Below are 21040 nucleotides of genomic sequence, written 5' to 3' on the forward strand. Positions count from 1 at the left end.
TAACAGTGAAACGCTTTGGGAATTAATCCTAACAACATTTTCCAGTAATGCAGAATTATTAGGCAGCTCTGTAATGCTGTTGTCCGATTCAGCCTTCTTGGCTGAATAGATTTCCCCTATAAACGTTTTTTAAGGCAGACAAGTATTAGGCTAGATAAGCACAAAGCCCATGGTGCTTATGTAGCTGTATTTGTGTACAACTTAGGTAAATCTGTACAGAGTGAGCTACAAAGGTTTTTTTTCCAAACAGTGTCATGTTCCAAACTTAGGTCGAGTTCTCACTGTGTAAAGGTCTAGCTCTCCCAAAGAGTTTGGAAATGAACAGTGTCACTGACTTCAGTTCAGTTGTGATTTCAGTTCCTCACTGAGTACTCTAAGGATTCTGAGCTCAACAATTCTTACAAATGCATTTGCACAATCCTGAGTCAACAAAATGTGACCTCTGCATCCTCCTTTCACCACATAACCTCTAAGGAAATAATTTGCATTCTTCCACCGCCCACGGGGGGGGGGGGTGTGTGTTAAAGGAGCTGAAGTTGAGATCTTTTTTTTCTTTTTCCACTGAAACAGAATTTCAGTGGAATGTGGAGGATGCAAACCTTTTGACCTCTAAAGGCTACATTTCCATTTAGCAATATTTTTCTTTTATAGACTAGGAAAATGTTTCTTTTAGCATTTCACCATATAAACAAAATACATAAGCCAAGGCCTGGCCTTGAGGTTGAGGATCTTGTACACCACCTGAATGGAGCAATGGTTTGAGTACTGCCTGCAGACACTGGAGATCAGTTACCATGGTGTTTGCATTGGGATCCATTTATACTCTTAGTAGATCTCTGACACATAAAGGCAATCCTTTTGTCACTCAAACCTTTCCTACAGCTGTTGTTAGGCCAAGGTCTTAATATTTTTCACTGGCGTCAATACTGTGCTGCTGATCGTAAGCTGAACGTCTGGACACTGCAATCTGTTACATTTTGCTTGTAGCACACCTGATATTGTTTAAGGATATATGAAATAATTTCTCTTCTTGTCATTTTATTTACTTGGAGAAAGGGTGAGTGTTTGGGGTTGTTTAATTTGAAAACATTATGAAAAGGAAATTTAAAATAGAGAGGTTGGTAAATTATCTGGGAGTAACAGTCTGCTGAAAATTGGTATGTTGACTTCTGTGATCTGTAGTAAGTACAGATCAGTTTATTTAACTTAAGAATCTTTAAATGCAGTTCAGCCTAGCTACATATTTTTATCTCTATGTCATATGTTAGTTTTCTATGATACTGTATTGTTTTTTTACATAAACAGTTCCCCTCCCTGCTTATTTTTGTTAGTGGACTCTGTACTACTGTGGACTTAGATTTAGGATCATAACTGAGGACATTTGAATACTGGAAGGGGAAGGGGAGGAGGCAGTTCATAAACAGCACATTTGTGCCAGACTTCCTGTTTGAGCCAGCCCACTTTGAGCCTGACAGAGATTAAAAGCTGGTTGTTTTAATTTGTTTGACTATACTCACGTACACTTCTTCAGAAATATTTGATCTACTTGTTGACTTTATCCATTTCAGAAGTTGAAATACTAATGTTAGATTCTTTATTGGGTATTTGATGGCAGCTGATAACTTTGGTTTTGAGTATTCATGTTATGAAGGGCACTGTAATTCAAAAACTTAATCAAATGTCAAATTTCACTCTGTTGTCTGTCCAAGTAGTATTAGTCAGCTTTTAGTCATAAGCAAAATCTGGTTTGTATTCATCAGTAAGAAAAAACAGCTTGGATTTGACTTGAGAACAGCGACCCAACTTCTGTAGCTGAGCAAACCTCAGTGGCTCAGCTCTAAAGTCTTGTTTTATTTTGCCCTCCCTGCCGTGTGTGTCCTGCTGCATCATGACTACAGAGAGGAGAAAGCTCTTAGTTGTATGTTAGAGTGGAAGGCATTATTTCAATTGCTAGAGGTTACCTTCGTGAAGAAGTGTCTTAAATCACCTTTTAGAAAAGCTGAAAGGTATATAATAAGGAATTACTGTAAGTTCATCTACATGGAACAGAAAAAGCAGTGCCTCCTCAAAGTAAATGCCAGGGACATGATACAACCGTATGCTAATCTTGTGCTTTTTTCCCCTCTCCCTCACTCCACCTTCATCACTTACTGATCACATTTTTTCATCCAGTTTTCCTTTTTCCTTCCTTACTTTGAGTTCTAAGCTATAGCTGTAAGTAACAAGGTATAATTCAGGAAAAGGGCAACTTCTGTTTTCTTACTCCTGCTGTAAACTGTAAGAGGCATGTGTGCATCAGCCTGCTTTCTTTAAGATACTTTCAAACCAGGTAGAAAAATTAAATGGAAAATGAATGAGCAAGAGGGGTAGAGAGGGAAAGGGTTTAGGGGTGTAGAGGGAATGAGTATACTGAGGACAGGATGGTGTAACAGGTTTTCACCCCTCTGATTTCCAAGATACCAAGTCACATGATTTATGGTATTAGCTGGAAGTCTTTTTATGAATGCTTGCCTTCTACTAAGCTGCTCAGGAAACAGTAGGGAAAGGTGTGCCAGTTTGTTTCATGTCACCCAACCCCGAAAGCTGCATTTAGAGCACTATATATGTGTGTGTGTGTGCGTGTGCATATACACATATATATTTAAAGGCAACTATCTCTGCAGATGTTGTTAATTCTGTAGGAAATGCAGGGAACTGCTTTGTACTTTAAGATGTTGCTCAGTCTTGGCTGGAACTGGCTGTTTTCATGGATGTTGAATAATAACTCTCAGCTGAAAAAACAGGTTGGACTGTTTGAGGAGAAAGACATTAATTAGTCTGCATAAAGTGCCATGCTGGGAATTCAATACAGGTTATAGTGGTTTTTGGGACACAATTTTGGTGTCCTGAAGGTAGAGCAAGAAGTGGCATAGAGCCTTTTTCTTACTTGAAGAAAGAACCAAGGGAGTGGGGTGTTACTGTGAGGTGACTCATCCTCAGTGAACTGTGAGCCTGCTTGTGTCTGAAGAAAATACCAACATTTTTAATTTCTCATTGTTCCTGCTGCAGCCAAATTGAATGGCTTTTGCTCTAAACAAAGAGACGTTTTTATAACAAAAAAATGATGTGCTTACTCTGAAAGGAGGAGTTTACAGTCTTACATGTTTGATTTAAACCTTCCCTAAAAAGGCAAAATTACTCGAGTAAAAACCCAGCAAGCCTATTTGTGAGCCCCCCCTTTCTTTTTTTATTTAACACATTTTACTAACATTGAAACAAGACAGTAGAGAGCAAAATAGCATTGAGAAAACCTGTGATAACTTTGGAAATCTTACCCTGAGAATTTACTTTCATGATTTTAGCATCTCCATAATACCTTTCTTGCATGCTTTTTATCTCTGAATGTATTGTAAATTTGAAATTACTGTTTTGATTTAATGTAGTACAAGATCTTACTTTTTAGCACATGATATTTTATATACCTAGTGGTGCTAATTCGAATCTGGTCATCTGAGAATGCAACTTTTAATCAAGGAATCCATCTTGTTACATCATGACAGCATGCATGTCACTTGTTTAAACGTGTTTAGACAGCACCTTTTAAATAGAGGGAGGAAAAATCCACACCATATTCATTTGAAGAGCTGTCGTGTCATGGGCTAAGGTTTTTCACATGATCAGTTAATAGGCCTGTAAGGTGAATTGTGAACATAAATCTTGCTGCTTTAGCTTGTGTTGGAGATGTGGAGTTGTACAATATTGCAGAAGCACCTTAATATTGAGTTAGCTTTTCCAGACATGCTTTGTCCTGGCTGGTTCCTCCAGACTGGGACAAGTTTGAAGGACTGTGGAAAATAATTTATCCAATGGCATTCGTATCACCATCTGGCTAGGTGATCTTAAACACCAAACCACTAGAAAAAGGAGATGTGTAAAAACAGTTTCACATGAGAGAAGCCAGTTACTGACTTAGTCAGTCCCTGAAACAATGCTTTTTTTTTTTTTCCCCCCCCTGCTTTGTAGGGGCCAAGGGCTGTAAAAGAAACAGGACCTCACTTAGAAAACAAGACAGTTAACATGCAGAAGTATCATTAATAATATGAAGCCAGGGAAGTCAAGAATATTAAAACTTCTCTTTGTTCCACAGCATTGCCTGTCGACGGTGTGTCGTGGTCGGTAATGGAGGAGTACTTCGAAATAAGACATTAGGGGAGAAAATTGACTCATACGATGTCATAATAAGGTAAATGCTATCTCCTTTTCATTTTGTGTACGTGGAGCAACTGGTAATTGTCCAAGGCAGGTACTCTCTCTGCCCTTCTCTAGTTTCTGTGTTGGAGCCAAATCAGAAGGCTTGCTTTCTGCTCAAGTGACACACGGTAAGCAATTATGTGATTGTATTCTAAACCACCTTGGCAGAGTTCCCATATGTGCTTGATCCCTCTGAGTTTAGAGGGTGAGTGCACCTGATAATTGCTCATCTGCTATGTAATGTGATAAGGAAATGCTGGCCTGCTAAGCTTTGCTGTACCCAGACACAGTGTCTGTCCCGCAGACTAATAATGCGTGTGGCAGCCGCTGCACAGTAGGAACATGGGCAGGGCAGTCGCTGATGTCTCTGTGCCTCTGTCCTCTGCAGAATGAATAATGGCCCGGTGATAGGGTACGAAGAGGATGTTGGGAGAAGGACAACCTTCCGCCTTTCTTACCCGGAATCCATCTTCTCAGATCCCATCCACTACGACCCTAATACCACTGTTGTTCTCATCGTCTTCAAGCCACGGGATTTGAAGTGGCTTTGGGAGATACTAGGTGGTCAGAAAATAGTGAGTTCAGTTATTCTTGCGCCTTGGCTCATCTTGCCACACATCTCTCATGTGAAATACATGTTTGCTTTTAACAGTAGAGCTCGTAGCTGAGAGGAGCACTGGATCTCCTCCTACTCAGTTTATTTAATATCCCTTTTCCAAAAATGCTTTGTTTTCTTTCTAATGCACATATTTGGTTAGTTCCTCACCACAAAGCAGTTTACCTCTGGGAAATACGTTTTTGTCCTCTCCCTAGTGTTGTTTGATACTTTAACATGCATGCTCCAGACATTTTTCAGATTTTACCCTGTGCACTTGGAGGAATTGCAGAATAATGTTGAAAGTGATCTCTCTCAGGAGGTCTTAAGTCCAAAATCTTTTTGAATCTTCTTCATTCAGGGCCAAGTTTAAAGCCGGGTTCTCAGGGCATTGTCCAGGTAAATTTTGTGTCTTTCCAAGGATATTTCTACAAACCCTCTTTCAGTGCTTCAGCACCGTCACAGGAGAGAATTTCTCTTTGTCCTCTCACTGTGTGCCTCTGAGAAGAGTCTGATCTCTCATCTTTCTAAACCCCTTCCAGATAGCTGAAGATGGGCTGAACAAACCCAGCCTCCTCAGACCCTTTTTGTTTGCTGTGAGCTCTGGCCCGTTGGCTGTTGTAGCGACCTTCTGCTGTTTGACACACTCTCTTGTGCAGAGGGAAGCCCAGCGTAGGATTTGTGGGACTGCAGAAGGGCAAAGTGCTTGAGAATGGTAACTTCTGTCTGCCTGTTGTCTGTGCTCATGCTCATGTGGCCAGCATATAGGGAGCATTTATTGCCTCCAGGGCATATCGTTGGTACATTATCCATCAGGGACCTTTCTGCAAAGCTGTTTTCCAGCCAGCTGGCCGCTGCTGCCGCAGTGGGTTATCCTGTTGCAGGAGCAGGTGTTTTTGAACTTAGGGAGGTTTCATCACTCTTCTTCTTTAACCTCATGCCCTTGGAGTTCACTCTGGTTAGAGTTGCTCCAAAACTGAATTCAACTGTTTACAGCTGTCAAAAATGCATATTTACTTGCCTGTTACAGAGTGCAAAGGGCTTTTGGAAGAAACCGGCTCTGAATATGATCTACAAATCAAGTCAAATCAGGATTCTTGATCCCAGCATCACCAGGAAAACTGCTTATGAGTGGCTTCATTTCCCAACAAGGTTTCCTAAGAAGGAGGTATGCTTTCTTCTTTTGTGCCTTCTAGTTTTGTGCAACCAAATGTGTATTTAGAGGCAATTATATCTTCATGACAGTAGACTGTAATGTGGAAAACCTTTTAGGTTCACATTAAAGTAGTTTGCCATTTAGATGGTGCCTAAAAAAGATGAGAAAATGGAATCCAGAAGGAGAGTGGCTAGCCTCATGTGCCAAAAATACCTTTTTATGGATTCTGTAATTGGTATGAAATGAGACTGCTTTCCAGACAGACAGAATGTCTTTTACAAAACTGGGAAAGATGGGCAGGTAATGCAACATGACAGATCCAAAGAGCTTCTAGAAGTAATACGGAGTTTTGAACTATTGAATGTTGGGTGTTTTACAGTGTTTATTAAAAAAAAAAAAAACAAACCAAGGCACACAAAACAATAACAGACAGAAAACCCCAAACAAGCAATGAAACCTCCCCCAAAAATCAAAACACCGAAAATAACCCCACACCCAACAAACAAACCTCCCCAAAACTCCAGCAAACTTGTAATTCTGACACTGCTGCAATTCCACGCTCCTGGGGCCAGGGAATGACTAGGGAACATAGAGGATATTCCAGCCCTGTGCTAGTGATGAATGTCTGGCAGCATCGCTGTGCTTACTGGTTTGATCCCAAGCATTGTAATGAGCTAACCAGCAATTTGGACATTAAAATATATTTTAACTGTCAGTTCCTGACTGAAAAATGTTCTTGATGAAAGGTAAAGCTTCAAGCTGGAGAATTCCCTCGTGCAGTCAGGATCAAGCATGTGCTGCTTAGCACAGGTACAGTTTACTGGGGTCACATCCCCACTTCATCAACACCTAACTGACACGTGTGGAAATGTCTGACAGGCTGTCACTGTGGAGTATCTGCCACAACTTTTTTCTGGTTTACTCTTTCTAATATTTGAGGGAGTGGATTTTTTTTGGTGTGAGTGGGGAGGGGTGGGTTCTGTACCTCTTCCTAAAATTTCTTTCTCTTTTCTCGGCCGAATAGTGGCTTTTTTCTCCCTTATTAACTCTCAGACTGGAATAGCCATTTTGGCTATATGCTTGCCTGGGGCTCTGTGGCATTTCAGCTTCTCAGCTGAGGGTGGGAAGAAAGCAGCATAGTAATTGGATGCTTAACTAATCTCCTAAATGGCCACAGAATGTGCATGGCCTCCATAGGTCCAGAAATGCCTCCTGACTCTTCCAGGGCTGCCCTGTCAGTGAGAGTAGAGGTTAAAAGCAGTGCTGTCAGTGAGTCAGAGATGTGTGTGGTGTCAGCTGGTATGGAGTCACAGGCCCGTTGGTCACCCTTTGTTCCTCCTGCCTTTGGGTGCCCCTGCACAGAGCGGGGGTTAGAGTGTGACCATGCCTGGAGCCCCCTTCTGCTTCCTCCATATCCTACTTACTTCATGCAAGGGGTTTTGCAGTCCCTCATCCCTGCGCAGCAATGATCAATCTCAAGCATGCTCTTCCTCCCTTTTCCTCCCATCTCGGAGGTGGGCTGTGGCTGGGAGCCTGCACGTCTGCAGTGAGAGCCTGCACATCTGCAGTGGCCCTGGCACAGCTTGGTTAAGCTGCAGGTCACACCACAGGGGTTCCCATGGGCAGGAAAGTCTCACATTGGAGCCCTCTGTACCATTGCTCGTCCCTGGGCAGGGCTGGTGCTGCCTTCACTATCCTGTGCTTCAGCCACCTTGGCCTGTGGGAGATGCCAGTGACCACTGTTGCTTTCCCTGCTGTCCCTGCCTTTTCCATTAAACCAGTCTCATGTTCTCAGTGTGCACATTAGTGCATAACCAGCAAGCATTTCTGATTTTTAGTAGAACCAAGAATAAAATCAGATGTGTTGTTCCAGCACCACTAAACTCAGAAAGTGTTGTGGAGTTATTCCAGGGCTATGCCCATTTCCATTAAATAGGCTGAAAAAATTTAATTACTGGCCAAGGATATCTGGATATTTCATGATAGTACCTTTTGAAAGTACTCGATTTTTAATTATATTCTTTTTAGGTGAATTTTATGATAGAGAAAGGTGAACAGAGCTAGTTACAACCTGTGATATTCCTGATATTTCCAAGTAGCATTAATCCTGACATGTAGCATTCCTGCCATAGTTTTGGAGTCCTGTTTAGTATGGATGTTGCAACAGAGTCACCACTAAGTTTATGATGTTGGACCCCTAGGGCAGAAAGTTATTTTGCTAACTAGCAGGAGCTCTGGGCATAGTGCACATTTTCAGCAGATATTATTTCTGGAGTACTCCAGGAGTTACATAAAGGTACCAGAAATTTCTCCGTAAAAGGTGATAGTTCAAATCTGTGACTTCAGTTAGGCTTAAAAGAGCTGAGAATAGTAACTTCTTCCTGGGGATTTTTGTGTTGTCATATGATACAAAGAAATACAGAGAGCGCATCTGCGTTTTTATGTACAGAGTTGTCTGGTACTGGTTTGTCTGCTTCTTTTTCAGAGACAAACTGAGCCTTGGGTCGGAGTTCAAAAAAGCCCATGATTTTGTGCTCAACTGGAGGTTTGACTGCAGCTACTGAGAGCATATATAGCTCACGTTATTTTATCTGAAAAAGGCATTGGTGCCTGAAAGTTTTGTCCATTTCTGGAGACACTTTTTCACCTTAGCTTCATCTTGGTCCAGTGAAAGAGTTCATCCCTCTCTAATAAAGCTTGCCTTGTTTCCTTCCCCAGATCATATTAGCCTCTGCTGCTACAAAAGAAGTCATGTATCTGAGCACAAGATAGGGCAGATGGTTGCATTGAGTTCTTTTGTGCTTTTGTGAGAAATTCTGACTTTGGGTTAGGTGCTATTAATTTGCACGTTTAAAACCTATTTATGCCATGCTCTTTATTTTACATTGCATTTACTTCTGAACTTACTGTAGGGAGAAATAATTTTATTTACAGTTTTATTTCTTCTAATGGGGATAGCGGGGGAAGGTCTAAAGCAAAATTCTTCTGGAATTTCCCTGCTTTGAAAAAATGTAAATTCAGTCAAATCTGTGTAGTGCTAGCATTCATGCTTTTTTAGTTTGGTGCTATGAAAATTTGGAGCATATCATGTTCTGTTCATCTGGGTCTCCATCATCTAGAAACTTCTGAACACATCTTGTAATTCAGTCAAATTTGAGGGGGTTGTAAATTGTTTTCCAGTGTAGTGAAGCATAACCTGTTTCATGAAAGTAGCTGAGCAGAGCAATGGGGAGACCTTCCTGATGCCTGTTTGGAGGGAAGGGCTGCACTCTAGAAACCGAGGAATCGCAGGGAAGGCTGACATGACAGACACCCTGGTCATGGGAAACCTGTGGGGGCAGTACCTTGTTCCTTTAGAGACAGGAGGGCATGAAACTGAAACCAAACATCTGTAGAAGACCCGGGCTGCCTGATCTGATTTCCCTTGTCTTTGTTCTTAAGTTCAGTGTTCCCATCAAGCTTCCAGGTATTTACGCGTGTGTTCTCTTTTTGTTTTGTTGTAGAAACCCAAGCATCCAACAACTGGGCTAATTGCCATTACACTGGCATTTCACATATGCCATGAAGTCCACCTGGCAGGCTTCAAGTACGACTTCACTGACAGAAATGGTTCTTTGCACTACTATGGCAATGAAACCATGTCTCAGATGATGCAGGTAACTAACAGTTGTTTGTGCTGAGGGAAGTAGAGCTGGTAACTGGGGAAGGCAATTCAATATAGATAAAAGTATGGACTGCAGGTCAGAAGGGCCTCCCACCTTAGCCTCGTTCAGCTGCTTGTGGGTTAATGTTGCTTGAATCTCTTCCTCTCTGCTTCTGAAAAATGTAGATACGGATATTTGTGTCCCTTGTGCTATACCATATTCTGCAGTGTCTGCATGACATGTCCATTTGTGTGTTGTGTTTTGCTTAGTTGGTGTTTTCCTTAGGCTGTACAGCTCTTGTCCTAGAGATGTCTTTGTTAGCACTGTCAGCACACAAGTGGTGGTGTTTCTGTTCATGTTCTCTTTTTCCTTGGCGCCTGCTTGTACCGTATGTCACAGCTGTCAGACTGCTTAAAAGACAGAAAGAAGAGCAAAGGGTAATGGTAGGAGTTAAGGCCTATGAACTTGTATAGGTCTTGCATAGGAAAAGAACTGAATTTTGGAAACTGAAAGTAGAAAAGGAAAGCAGGTCTTGGAGGAAGGTAGGAAGAGAAGGAACTGCTTCCAGGAGGGGGAAGCCACAACTCAGCAGGAGAGGGAGCAGCAGGAGGCTGGCAAACATCAGGCTGGCAAACATTCTCCTCCCTGCTGCTTTGCTATGGCCATACCTCTGTTTTCTTTCATGTCTCTGCTCTTGTATTCGGTTGCCTTCAGCTCTGTATTCCAAGCAACCCCATCTCAGCCCTTCACCTCAGTGTGAAGTTTTCTTTTCCATTTGCCCAGAACATATGGGTACAATTTTCCTCCTCTTCCCTTTGCTGAAGAGGAAGGGTAGAGACAATGCCCATAGGAGCCTCTCATGTTTCTTTCAGAACTCCTAGATGCCTGCAGTTCTCAGATAATTTTCCTCTGACACTGAACTTGCCTTCCTTTAGAGGTTCCTCTCTGCAGGTGCTTTTTTACAATATACACTGTTTGAATAAGGTTGATCATTAGTTGAATAGATATCCATAAGTTTCCTAAAATCTTGAAACTTCAAAAGAACAAACTACTAAACAAAAATGTTCCCGTTAGATTTTTAGTGACATTAAATTGTAAATACCATCCTACATATGTATAATATTCTACGCAGTATTCGTATTATATTCATTTTAATTTATGGGATTCAGTGTCTTAAGTAAATTTACTTTCCTTGTGCTGCCCTCCACTAAGCTTAGTGGTCTCTTGTGTATCCAGGATCTGGATACAGCACAGAAGATGGGTTGGTTTGGGCTTGCTGAAACTATTTGGCAGGATGCATCTGAACTACAAGTGCCTGATGTGCTTTTGAAGAACCTGCACTGAGCTTTGAGAATTACTTGTTTTCTGACTGCTTGTGCTGTAAATGTGGTTACACAGTAGTTGTTCTGAATAAGCAGGGTGAGGAGTTGGGAGGCTTAATAATGGAAGGACTTCTGTGAGACCACATCTCACCCATTCTTACCACCGAAGGATCATCCTTTTTCGTTGTGTCCTTACGGAAATACCTAATCTAGTTTTGAGCAACCTGTTTTCTTGGGAAACTGGGCTAAGCCTTTGCTAAGAAGTCTTTTCCCCAGACCTTTCCTGTTCTTAGCATCTTCCAAGTATCACAGGTAATAGAAAGGAATAGCCAAGGGATGCTGCTGGTTATAATTTGATTTTATAATTTATTTTATTATTCCCTCACATCTCTTTAGAATGAATATCACAACATCACCGCCGAGCAGAAATTTTTGAAGAAGCTTATAGACAAGAACTTTGTGGTCAATTTGACGTGAAAGCTGAATGGAAAATACAAAGAACAATCACTATTTTCAAGATCTGAAAAATTTTTATTTTTTGTATGACATTTTTATTTTTTAAGTGCAGCATAACTGTTTACTGTTTAAAAAGAGCCCAGAAACCTCACCAAGGCAAAAGCTTCTGAGCCTGAGGGTAATGGACTGTTGCAAACAGAGTTAACTGAATTTCTGTGAAGCTATTTAATAGTGGGAAAACCATGAAACTTTCAGCTGAAAGTATCAGGGATACATAAAAATGTGATGCACATCGCTTACTTATCAGTGAGAACTCTTTCCAAATTATTAATTCTCTGGAATACCTTTGTTTCTGATATTGTCCTCCAAAAGAGTTCCACTGTCAAGAGACTGAGATGACCAGTGTTTAATCAGTAGATGGATGGTAAAGTTGTGACTGTCTTGTTGTATGAAAACGGCTTTAAAACTATGCATCTAAATCATTACTGTGTGTTTTGGAGGACGGGGAACATACAGACTGTACAGGTTTTGTTCTGCCATACTCCTGAGGAGAGGATGTCCACCTTCAGCCAAGCAGCCACAGCTTCTGCACTGACCATCAGCTCTGAACTTCTGTCTGCCTTTTCCAAAGGCAAACTACTACTCTGCCTCCTTTGTCTGATTTGTGGAGATGTTGGTGTTGATGTTGACAATGCTTATGTTGTATCCATTTTATGGAAAAATCATACTCCCTGTGCTGTGCATCCAGTAAATTTTACAGTTGCTTGACTTAAAAAAGAAGGAATATGAAGACTGAAGAGTTGTCCGAACTACCTACGTGTCAGCCCCTAGACCACAACAGAAACATGAGCTGGGATAGAGATGTTCATGCCTGAGTTTAGAGTCAATGCTTGTTGGAGTCCTAGTTCTTCAGGACAGGAGCTCATGTGTTATTTTGTTTGCTCCTCAAAAATTGAGGTGGTCTTTCCCAAACGAGGACAATCTCCTTCCTCAGATGCTGTGATGCATCAATGCAAGCAAGGAATACTCCCATCTTTGGCAGTAGATTGTGGTGGGGAATATCCAGGATGTACCTCAGCTGAATTATCATTCGGCATCTGTTTACCTCTTCTGTCTTGACATTCAAGTTTAAAGTGTGTGGCTGAACTAAATAATTTAGGAGTGGGAACTTACTCGAGATTTTAATTGAAACATTTAAAGGGATGTTTATGTTTCCTCTATTGGTTTGTCTCTGACAAGCCTGTGAATAAATTAAATTTGCCTGGGAAGGCACTTGACAACTGTCAACAACAATATGCTGTTCTAGTTCTCTCACAGGGCACGTATATAAAGTTTTTATTTTAATTATAGCAGAATTGCTGGAAGATTTTGTGATTATCAATCACACCTGAAGAGAAAGTACAAAGAAGTCCACTTAAAAAAAAAATCCTTGAAGTTGGTAGAAATATCTTTGTTGCTTTTAAATAAAATTATATAGGAGTATGTTTAGGAGTAATGTAAACAATTGCAGTATGAACACAAACCATGGTATTTGTTACTTAGAGAAGCTGAGGATTGCGAGAGTACTGAACACAATTTTTTTTTTGCTGCAGCAATGTAGAGGAATAACCATTGAAGCAACCAAAGAGTCACCTTTCTTGTGGGGTGCAGTAGGTGTTTAAAAAAAAACCAAACAAAAACCACAACCACCTTCCCATAGTGCTCATTTCCATAGCTCCTTGGCTCTGCCATTTGGGAATTAGGGAGGGCAGTATGATTTGGAGAGGTGCCACAGCTGAAGGGGAGGAGGCTTGTGTTTTCACCCAAGGATTCCTGAGCTTTGGTCTATTTCAAGCAAGTTGGACATACCTGAAATAACTCCAGATGTCAGAAGAATCTGTGGCATGGGGTGGGGAAGGATGCAGGTGTGTCCCATCAAGGGACAGGCGCTGCCATGGTGTCTTGTCAGCTGCGTGTCCCTTGGGTGCAGCTGCAGACCTGTGTGCAGCGTGGAAGGTGGGAGTGTGGAGGAGAGGGGAGTGTGTGGGAGGTCCTGGGGGACTGGAACAGGTGATTCGTGGCGGAAATGAGGAAACCACAATTTCTTCACCAACTGGCTCTTACTTTTTTGTATTTATTTTTTCCTGGGACTTTGAAGACGTGTTTGCTTGAAAATCTGAATCCAAACAGGTGGGGCTTCACGTAAGAAAATAGTGACAGTACTGTCTTTGTCTCTGCCAGCATTTCTTTCTACTGGTTACTTCAGTTAATTAAAAAGGTTTGTATGTGATTCTGCAGCCCCAGACCTACAGTGATTTAAACTCCTGATAACAGTAATTCCACGTGAAAAAGCTGCTGTGGCAAGGCTTTTTGCAGACATAGCAGTGTTCTCCAAGCTCTTGTTGCAGAGGAGCCACTGGTAGATCTTAGACTGTGTTGAGAGCCGAGGCTGGCAGAAGTGGGGGGCTGCCCCTTCACCCTCACAATCCACAGCTGCTTCCAGAGCTGGGGCCCCTGACTCTCCCAATGGCTGCTGCCACAATCCAGCTGCATCCATGTAACATCTTGCAGTATGCTGTCCAGGAGGACATTTTTCCAGGGTAGCTGCTGAATTTGCTCCAGACTCTGTGAAGAGAGTTCTTGTGATGGTGCAGGCTGCATCCCTGTGTTTCTCCACCCCTGTCTCCAGTTGCAGGAAGTGAGTAGGGAGCTCTGCTTTTGAAGATGCGATTTTCTCCACTTTATTTCATCTCCAGAGATGCTTTTCCCACTAATCTAAACTGATCCCTTCTCCTAATTTTTCTAGCAGGCTTTCTGCTTTTTGTGGGAGGATGGGATTTGGATTCTAACTGTAGCAGAACAAACAAAATAGTTGAAAAGAGAAAAAAAAGCTTCATGGCAAACAAATGGTGTCTCACAAACTCTCTGTACTTAAAAAAAAAAAATCCCTTTAGTCTATTTTATTTTTGCCACATCAGCTTTTTGGCCTCCCCAAAATATTTTTTTTAAGTGATGTTTTTAATTTAATATGCTCTCTACAAGCATTTATCCATATCAGCTGTTTCTTTTTATTTCTTAATAAGCCTCCCCATTTGTATGACTGACTTAGTTTTCAAATTAAGCAGTATTTCCAGGGATATTTTTCCCCCACTTCTGTGCTCCTGGCAGAGATGTTGAGTCCATCACAGTTACTGTTCCAGGTTGACTGGGAAATGTTTTGAACGAAACCTGTTCCCTTGGGACCAAGCCAAGAGCTGATGCTGCTGATAAACCCTGGGGTATTCAGTTTTGGTTTTTTGAGTTTTTTTTTTTTTTGAAAGCCCAGCTTGCAGGCCAGTAGTTTTTCTCCTCAATAATAAGCAGTGAGCCAAGTAATGAATTTTTCTCCCCACAAGATGTTCTGTAGGATCCCATGTACACCAGCCCTGTTCCACCACCTGCTTCACGCACGTCATTGCTGCTACTCTGCCTCGAGGACAGGTCTTGCTTTGGCACTGACTTCCTTCAGGCAGGAACAGCCATGTGTGGTGTGTTTCTCAGCACTGCTCACAGATCAGTGTCTCTTCTGTCTGGGCACACGTTTTCACAGGTGTTTGCAGTACCAAAGACTTGGGGCTTTTAGAATAAAACAATAATGCTAACACCAAATATTTAGATCGTTTCTGAGAGTGCGCTGCTATTAAGACTTTGTTTTTCCCTTTTTGCCATTCCTGAAAATGAAATCTCTGCACTGAAACTTCCCCTTAAAAGCTCTCCAGGTTTTTTTTATCACATGGGGAGTGAAGCTGCTAGTCTTGAATCCCAGGGTGCTGCCAGCTTTATTTCTGTGTGTGATAATGGTGTAACTGTGTAGGTCCCCAGTGTCTCCCATCATTTTTCTATCTGAAGTTGGATGTTTTCCTCCTTTCTTATTTTCTCCTGTTCTCTAGCAGCCTGCCGAATTTCTAGACAGCATCATCTTACAGAAAAGGTGCTTTTGCATTTTATCTGCCACCCATCTCAGAATGCCGCACTGTCAGAAAGACCCAGCTCTAAGATCTCAAACTATGCACAGAACAGGCAGGATGACTGACACATGTTGGCTGAAAGCTCTGTTTGGCTCAGACTTTCAGGAGGTTTCTTTGTTTTCTGTTAGGAAACTGTTTTTTCCTCTGCTGTAATAATTAAGGGAAGTCACAGACTATTGCACTAAATATGAATCTGAGAGTGCCTAAAATACGCTACTAAATGACATTTCCAGTGATTATATAGATGATAATAATACAGAATCACAACTTTGGTGTTTAATTAGCGCGTGGTACTTCTTGTTTCCAATGCCATACTTTCCTTTTTAACAATGCCCTGGGAGGTAGCATAAATGCCTTCACTTTCAAGTGGACTCTGATTTTTAAGAACATACAAAGCTCAGCATATGTTTTTGGTATTGGGAAATGCTTATTTTATTTGCCATTTGTCTTAAGTTTTATGTGCCTTTCAAGTGCCACCTGTATTTTGAAGAATTCTTAAGAGTTGTTTCAAGTGAAATTTTGAATGCTACAAATGGAAGGAGTGAATAAACTGTTTCCTGTGAATAAACTGTTAAGGACAGTGCCCTCAGACTTATTTTTGCAAGGGCAGTGCTCTGTGTGTGTGAGTGCGGGTGTGTGGGTATGCCCAGGGCCATTACTACTGCTGTGTAAAGTACATGGTGATGTCAGATACAGTATGAAGTTTTGGAACAAACTTCAGTGCTTCATAGAGCAAACAGCTGAAAGTTCTTGAACCTAGGTGGGCTGAGTTTTACTGTGGGTGGAGATCTCACTCCAGGCTGAGTACAACCAGAGCTGGGACATGTTTTTTTTTTGTAAGATCAAGAGCAGCATCCTTGTGATTTGAAGTTTTTATTGTTTTTTGAATCTTGCTTGTCTTATTGTGGACTGTAAGGGGAATGGTAAAATAAGAGATGTAGAACGAAGAAGATCGTGTGTGATAAAAAATTTCAGAAAGTGAAAATGGCTTTAGATGGAAACTGAGAGGTGCTGATTGCAGTACTTCGCTCATTATTTGTTTTCTCTTTCTCTTTGTGCAGTAAAAATGAGATGCTGAGGGCTTCAGGGAGTCCAAGGGAGATTTAGATAACAGTTCCCTGGCACAGTAGGTATTCAGTGCATTCCTTTCAGTGTGGCAAGTTGAGGAGTTCACCAGCTGGAGGAAATGCTGGTCTTTGAGGTGAGGTGGGGAAGCCACATCAGGAGAGCCAGCGGTGTGGTGAGCATCTCTCATCGTGGGCAGTTCCGCCTTTTCAGGCGACACAAGCCCTTAGAAGCAGCCTCTGTGGCTGATTGCTTGGCTGCCCCTCTGCCTTTCTTCAGCTGCGCTCCCACGTGGGCTCATGCTGAGCAGTACCTGTCCCGCCGACTGCCTGAGGGAGCCCCTCCCTCTTTGTGTTCCCCCAGACCCTGCTGTGCCCTCCCACCAAACGGGACGTGTTCCCTCAGTGGCTTAGAGCATGTATTGCTAGGAGATGGGAACTAGAGAAAAGGGGGTGTCTCTTACTAATTTTTGCTCCCCTACATGAGGCTGTCAGTGGTTTCAGAGAGCCCTTGTGGGCTGATACATGAATTCAGCCTGTTCAATGTTCCTTCTGATAGTCCTGAATGAAAACAGAATTGGTTTTCTGGTTTTATTTTTAAAGATATTTAATAAGATATTTTTTTCAAATCAGTACAAAAATTTTAAATACAAAATTATTTGCTTTTGACATATCTCATATATTCTGGGAACATACTGAAGTCACCAGTGTCTGGTAAACTGTCTGTCCATTCCTGCCACCGTTCCATAAAATTTCTGAGATAAAGCACCACATTATATCACTGGAGTCCTTAGTCAATGTTAGACTGCATTAAACTCTGCATTTAAATAATGGTAATGCCAGTTAAATCCAATCTTAGTTCTGCATGAAAAATCTAGTTCATTTTTGAATCAAAAGCAGTAGCGGTAGCTAAAGACATCGAAGAAGTGATGAGCACTTAACTCTTTGAACTAGCGCAGCAGTGTGTGATGTGCAGCACCGTACAGGGAACCACAGCAAGGTCCACTGCCCCTTGGAAACAGAACACTTGTTGAGGTGAGATTAGCACCATTGATGAGCAGACAGAGACTTCAGGCACTGAAGTCGCTGTCCTCAAGTACGGAAAAGTATTGAGGCCTGCAGGTTCTCCTTGACAACTGGTAACATATAAATAAGGATTGGAAGTCAGCTTTTAGATAGAACCAAGTTCCTCGGATAAATTTGCATGATCAGTGTTGCTGGTAAAGTTTCTGGTTGATCTCAAGCAACAAATCAGTTAAGCAAACAGAGCTACTTCTGCTGTGCCTAGTCATTGAAGAGCAAACTGATTCACCTTTTGCTGAGTGGCAGAATAGGTGTCTCTTCTGACAAGCCAAATGGGTTCTTGGTACAAGCACAGAAATCCAAGCAAATTTATGCCACCCTGAATATTGCCATGTGTTGGCCAGAACGTCTCAATGGCATGGCACAAAGCAAGTGGGGAATTTACCTCATCTACTTGAGCTGTGTGAATAGAGATGGAGACTTCTCAAGTGCTGTGGCATTAGGAGGTGAAGCCAGTGCCTGCTGGAGTCAGTGGTGACATTTTAGGTCCAATGACTGCTGGAGAAGGTTTAGGGGGAATAGGTACGCCATCAGGATTCCTCTTCCATCATAAATAAATTGTTCAGGAAAAAAAAGCACACCTGCAGGATTATTTTTTGTACGGGGGAAGGGAAGTACAGATCTCCAGCTAAGAGAACCTTTGCTTGTCAGGCAGACCTGCTGTCAGAAACCCTAGAAACCCCCCACCTAGTCAAATAAGCCACTCAAATTTTTTAATATAATTAGAGACTGACCTACTCTGGTTTAAGTCGCTGTTTTTCATCTTACAGCTATGATCAATGCAACAGGAGTGAGTGACATACACTGATTTGAGCTTTAGTACTGAATTACTGTGAATGAAATTAAAGTAAGCATGGCATTGCAGAAATATATAATGTACAGCTAATATGTCCCCCTTGGGTGCAAAACAACTGTTTATGAACCTGATACACATCTTTAGATATGTTTGCCACACCTTTTTTTTTTATAACTAGCTGTGCATAATGTTAAACTTCGTATTTATTTCTTTGATTTTGTACAAGATGGTCCAAAATGGTCATAAAATGCATCTTCTGTGGTATAAAAGACTGAAGCAGAGGAGAAAGGTTTTGATTTTGTGTGTGTGTGTGTGTGTGTGTCTGTTTGTTTTGTTTTACATGGGATACAATAAATATCCTGAAAAAGACGAATGAACGTACTGCCCGGCATAGAGTCCTGCCGCCTGCTCGGATGGCATCTGAACATAAACCTTGTCTCCATGCATCAGCTGAACCACGGCACTGCCCGAAGCCTGGTCCAGGAAGCCCTTCTTGTACTCATCGTAGGTGTACATGAGCGGCTCGTTGTTCTTGTACAGGGCCACCCACACGTTGGCGCCTTTACAGTGGACGTGGTAGGCGAAGTAGTAGACGCCGGGGATCTCGCAGGTGAAGATCCCCGTCTGGGGGTTGTAGTTCTGCCGGCCGTTGTACAGGAGCTTGTCGAACTTCACGGGCACCCCGACGCGGGGGAAGGGGGTGAGGAGCTCTGCCGTGAACGCGGGCATCTCGTAGACAATGCCACCAGCCTTGCCTTTCTTGCCCTTGTAGCCGTAGGGGGGCTTCAAGCCCTCGATCCCTGGCCCCACCTCAGGCAGGTACTGTCCCACGGCTGGTGGAGTGGGTGGGATGACGACTGGTGGACCTGGGGGCCCGGGGGGGCCCGGTGGCCCCTGGAGCCCCGGCTGACCAGGCGGACCGAGCGCCCCAGGTTTTCCCGGGGGTCCCTGCAGCCCCGCAGCACCAGGTTTGCCTACCCCAGGGAAGCCAGGGGGGCCGGGCATGCCTGGCTCGCCCTTCGCCCCTGGCAGCCCGGGGGGGCCGATGGGACCACTGGGTCCCGCGATGCCTGGGATGCCCGAGGGGCCCTGAAGCCCCTGAGCACCGGGGAGCCCGGGCTCACCCTTTGGCCCCACAAGCCCTGGGACACCCGGCAGCCCCGGCAAGCCTTTGTGTCCGGCTTCTCCTTTGGGTCCTGTGGGGCCTGGCAGCCCCCGCAGCCCAGGGCCACCCACTTCCCCGGGAAAGCCTGGCTTTCCTGGAAAACCCTGCAGGCCAGGTTCTCCCTTGGGGCCAACTGGTCCTGGTGGCCCTACAGCACCCCCCTCTCCTTTAGGTCCTGGGAAACCAGCAGCCCCTGGAGGGCCCATAATGCCTGGCAGTCCTGGCTGGCCTGGCTCCCCTGGTGGCCCTCCCATGCCAGGTGGCCCCGCATGCCCCTTCTCCCCCTTTGGCCCCAGGGGGCCAGGCAGACCACCCACACCTCGCTCCCCTTTGGGCCCAGGGAAGCCTGGCTTCCCGACTCCAGGGAGACCAGGGGGCCCGGGCAGGCCTGGCAATCCCTGCTCCCCTTTGCCACCCGGGAAGCCCGGCTGGCCAGGTATGCCATCCTGGCCTGGTTTGCCAATGCCAGGTGGGCCGGGAGGGCCTTGGATCCCGGGGGCCCCTGGAGGCCCCTGGAGCCCTAACTCTCCTGGGGGTCCAGGTTTGCCCAGGGGTCCCTGTGGGCCAGGGAAGCCAACCATGCCTGGTTTGCCGACCCCCGGCAGCCCCACGGGACCAGGGGGACCAGGCAGCCCAGGTGGACCCTTCAGACCTGGCAAACCCGGGATCCCAACCCCCTTCTCCCCTTTTGGCCCTGGGATCCCAGGGATTCCTGGTGGCCCCTTCATCCCAGGCTCACCCTTTGGCCCTGGCTGTCCCTGCAGCCCTGGAGGACCCGCCTTCCCTATGCCAGGAAGCCCATGAGGCCCTGGTGGTCCTTGCGGTCCAGGTATCCCCATGGGCCCAATCTCCCCCTTGGGCCCCATCTCCCCTCTTGGCCCTGGGGGCCCCATGACCCCTGGTTTTCCTGGCATCCCTGGCAAACCCGGCTTTCCAATTCCTGGGTATCCTTGTGGGCCTGGTTTTCCTTTGGCTCCTGGCACACCATGACCTGGTAATCCTGGTGGCCCTGGTGGCCCTCTTGGTCCAGGCTCACCAGGGGGGCCTTGCTCACCCCTCAGACTGCGCATGGGAATTTCTGGGTCGGGAAGAAAAGAAAAAGAAAGGGGGGAGAGAGAGAGAAAAGATGATTACAATCACATGTTTCAAAAAACCATGCTTTTTATGATGCCTCATGGTTTTGTGGCAGAGACAGCTAGCGAGTTACAGATTGGTGTCGAGAATGGAGAGGATGTTACTACTGTTTTGCATACTCCAAACTTCCATGCATGCTTCTGTTTCCACAAAATAATTGCTGTGCATCATACGTAAAAACCATTTGCACTTTGCTGGTGTTTTCCACCTATACAATCTTAAAGCAAAATCTGCATTTTGTCCCATGTTGCTGTAGATTAATCTACCTTTAAGAGTTTTTGCAGGAAACTCAGTGCTGTCGTGCTGTGGGAGGAGTCCTGGCATAAAAGCGCTTTTTCTGGAGGGGCTTAAATGAGCAAGATCAATGTATTGGTAAGAAGTTTATACATAGGTATGTCTGTATTTTCCT

At 43.9% G+C, this 21040-nt stretch overlaps 2 protein-coding genes across 14 annotated transcripts in view; one reads left to right on the forward strand and one right to left on the reverse strand.

Moving 5' to 3' along the window:
* The window catches only part of ST3GAL6 (ST3 beta-galactoside alpha-2,3-sialyltransferase 6), a 42829-nt gene extending 26865 nt beyond the window's left edge, over positions 1-15964 (forward strand). For 10 of the 11 annotated variants that reach the window (XM_042031138.1, XM_042031145.1, XM_042031139.1 and 7 more), the window contains 5 exons: positions 4127-4222; positions 4619-4805; positions 5856-5993; positions 9485-9637; positions 11344-15964. In XM_042031138.1, the coding sequence (XP_041887072.1) occupies positions 4127-4222; positions 4619-4805; positions 5856-5993; positions 9485-9637; positions 11344-11424 (655 nt within the window). In that variant the 3' untranslated portion in view covers positions 11425-15964. Of the gene's footprint in view, positions 1-4126; positions 4223-4618; positions 4806-5855; positions 5994-6727; positions 6854-9484; positions 9638-11343 lie in introns of those variants that run through there. The other variant, XM_042031144.1, reaches the window with a different exon arrangement.
* Positions 15965-18072: 2108 nt separating this feature from the next.
* Positions 18073-21040, reverse strand: part of COL8A1 (collagen type VIII alpha 1 chain) — a 123946-nt gene continuing 120978 nt past the window's right edge. For all 3 annotated transcript variants that reach the window (XM_042031125.1, XM_042031126.1, XM_042031124.1), the window contains one exon: positions 18073-20575. In XM_042031125.1, coding sequence (XP_041887059.1) covers positions 18669-20575 — 1907 coding nt within the window. In that variant the 3' untranslated portion in view covers positions 18073-18668. The remainder of the gene's footprint in view (positions 20576-21040) is intronic.

The sequence above is a fragment of the Corvus kubaryi genome, unplaced genomic scaffold, assembly GCF_017639235.1.
Source record: "Corvus kubaryi isolate FWS band 111438036 unplaced genomic scaffold, C.kubaryi_AGA036_p1.0 37341, whole genome shotgun sequence".
Classification (NCBI taxonomy): Eukaryota; Metazoa; Chordata; class Aves; order Passeriformes; family Corvidae; genus Corvus; species Corvus kubaryi.